The sequence below is a fragment of the Protobothrops mucrosquamatus genome, unplaced genomic scaffold (genome assembly GCF_001527695.2).
Source record: "Protobothrops mucrosquamatus isolate PMUCROS unplaced genomic scaffold, P.Mucros_1.0 scaffold5748, whole genome shotgun sequence".
Classification (NCBI taxonomy): Eukaryota; Metazoa; Chordata; class Lepidosauria; order Squamata; family Viperidae; genus Protobothrops; species Protobothrops mucrosquamatus.
The window spans coordinates 14,688-17,308 of NW_015391596.1; the positions used below are offsets into that span (position 1 = coordinate 14,688).

The 2,621-nt window shown below is 40.4% G+C and overlaps 1 protein-coding gene across 1 annotated transcript in view; it reads right to left on the reverse strand.

The window, feature by feature from the left end:
* Positions 1 to 2,621, reverse strand: part of LOC107299943 (unconventional myosin-Ig-like) — a gene marked incomplete at both ends in the record, with an annotated part of 23,973 nt that overhangs the window by 14,544 nt on the left and 6,808 nt on the right. Inside the window, 2 exons of the mRNA XM_015829287.1 lie at positions 456 to 662; positions 2,063 to 2,179. Coding sequence (XP_015684773.1) covers positions 456 to 662; positions 2,063 to 2,179 — 324 coding nt within the window. The remainder of the gene's footprint in view (positions 1 to 455; positions 663 to 2,062; positions 2,180 to 2,621) is intronic.

Here is a 2,621-nt window from a genome sequence, read left to right on the forward strand (position 1 = left end):
AAATAAAAAAAAAAAATAAATAAAGTAAAATAAATAAGTAAAATAATAAGTAAAGTCAAATGAAAAGGAAATGAAATTTAAATAAATAAATAAAATAAGTAAAACAAAAATAAAATAAAATAATAAAACAAAATACAATACAATACTATAATAAAATAAAATAAAATAAATAAAATAATAAAATAAAATAAAATAAAAAATAAATAAAATAAATAAATAAAATAAAGATAGATAGATAAATAATGTAAAGTGAAATAAAATGAAAATGAAATAAAAAATCAAACCAAATATCTGTTTATTCCTGAGATCTCTATACAAGTCCACTCTCTTACATCCTGAGGAAAAATAAGATTCCTGCCTAACATGAAGCAGGCAGTTGCGCAACCAGGTCAACATCCACCCGAAACCCCATCAGACCACGGATGGTCTTGTATCCAGCCGAATCTCGGCGTTACCTTGGCGCAGGCATCCCGTGCGTAGTTGGCCTCATCGTGACTGTGGCCTTTTTGGATCACCTCGCCACCGCCCGTAGCCACCGTCCGGTATAGGAGCGTGTTGAGGAGGCTCTCCCTCTCGGTGGAAGTCAACTCCGCAAGGTAGGAGACCGCTTGTGGGTCCTCGACGGCCACCTCGTCGCCGGAACAGGTGAAATTCACGTTGCCCTGGAAAGTCAGTGGACAAAAGGATCCATCAGACCTTAAATACGGGTCATCCTAACGGAGGCGGCTTCAAACGTTCTCGGGTGCGTCTAGTGGTGTGCGGGTGAGCATTGTCGCGAACCGACACCACACCGGAACTCAGCATGCCCCGACACTTGTTATGGAAGGCTTGTCTGAGTTTTCGTAATGTTTCATAGTGGACTTCCGAATTGATGGTCGAACCAGACTCCATAAACTTCGCTAGCTGTACTCCTTTCACATCTTCACATTTGGCGGGATTTTCTATGGCACCCCTTCCCGCCAAATGTGACGATGGCAAAGGAGTACGGCTAGCGAAGTTTATGGACCATCAATTTGGAAGTCTACTGTGAAACGTTACGAAAACTCAGACGAGCCATCCATAACAAGCGTCAGGGCAAGCCGACTTCCAGTGTGGTGTCGGTTTGCGACAGTGCTCGCCCGCACACCGTTAGATGCACACTAGAACTTTTGAAGTAGTTCCGTTGGGATGTTTTTGATCCCCCCGCCATAGCCCAAGTTTGGTGCCAAGCAACGACTACTAAGGAATTTCAAACTTTGTAAGACGTTATGACAAGCGCCTCAATTTGAAGGGCGGTCAAAAAGTAGTGTAATGTTGTTGTTTTCTAATGTGTATAATGAAAGCTCTGCATCTGCGAATGTCTGTCATTGATAACCAAACGGAGGTTTATTTCCGAATTGCCCTCGTAGTTCAACTTTTTGTACAGTTCTCGTCTCTGTCTGCCTCGAACCGTTTCTTATCCGAATCCACATTCTTAAACCAACTAACTAGAAATATTAATCGAAGATTGTTTCTGAAAACTGGAGCCATCACCCCCAGCATGTAACCATGGTAGTTTGTTAATTGTTTTCTTGATGGGAAGATCAGAGATTCAGTCAGGACTGAAAGCGAAGTCTATTGAAGCAGGAGAGATAGTTTAAAAAAAGAGAGAAGTAAATAATAAAAAAATCAAGATAGCAACCGTGACTGCAAAATTTAAGCTGCCATCTTGAATTTTTTGACAATCGGCAGACTGATTGCCTTGAGCAGGGGGTTGGATTAGAAGACCTCCGAGGTCCCCTTCCCAGCCCTGTGATTCTATGGTCTATATTTTTTAAAAGGTAGAAGAAACTGTTCAACTGTTCTGTAAGCATCGGCTTACTTCAATTAGACAGGAAAGGGTGAGGAAGAAACTCAAGATTGACTCATCTTGATTTTCTTCAGTATAAAGAGAGCTGGGAAGTACCCCTATCAGTTTTCAAGATTCTGTTATCACACCTTATTACCAGAAAGTTATGTTCTAGTCATTCACATGATGTCGGTTTACTGACCCTGGCCCACCTCGAAGAGTGGGCCGGTCAAATATCAAATCAATGTCATTTACCAAGTGTAAAATGGCTGCCAGGATCTTCTGCACGGAATCGATCTCTTCAGAAATAAAACCGATCACTTTCATGGCATCCAGGACGGATTGATAGGTGGTTTTCTCACTGTCCAAAGACTTGGGAGGGCAGAAGGTGCAAGGCCAGTCAATGGAGAACAAACAAAGGGGTAAAATAAAAACAAGAATTAATCGGGGTGTGTGTGCTTGGATATTCACCCTACTTATGAAGCACTTTACACTCAGGGTGCAATCGTGGAATAACTGTACATAATCTGCCTCTTTATAACATCTTCCAATAAACTTAATTTTCTTTGGTTTTCCCCATTTGCTTTGGGACAATCCATGCTTCTCTGCTTCCTCTTATAGATAGATAGATAGATAGATAATTTAATTTGTATACCGCCCTTCTCCCATAGGACTCAGGGCGGTTCACAGCATATTAAAAACAAATAATATACACACAATACAAAAAATGCAAAATACAAAAATACAGAAATACAAAAAATAAACCCCGATAAAAGCCGAATTAAAACCAAATATTACCAGCTGTGTTTCCAAT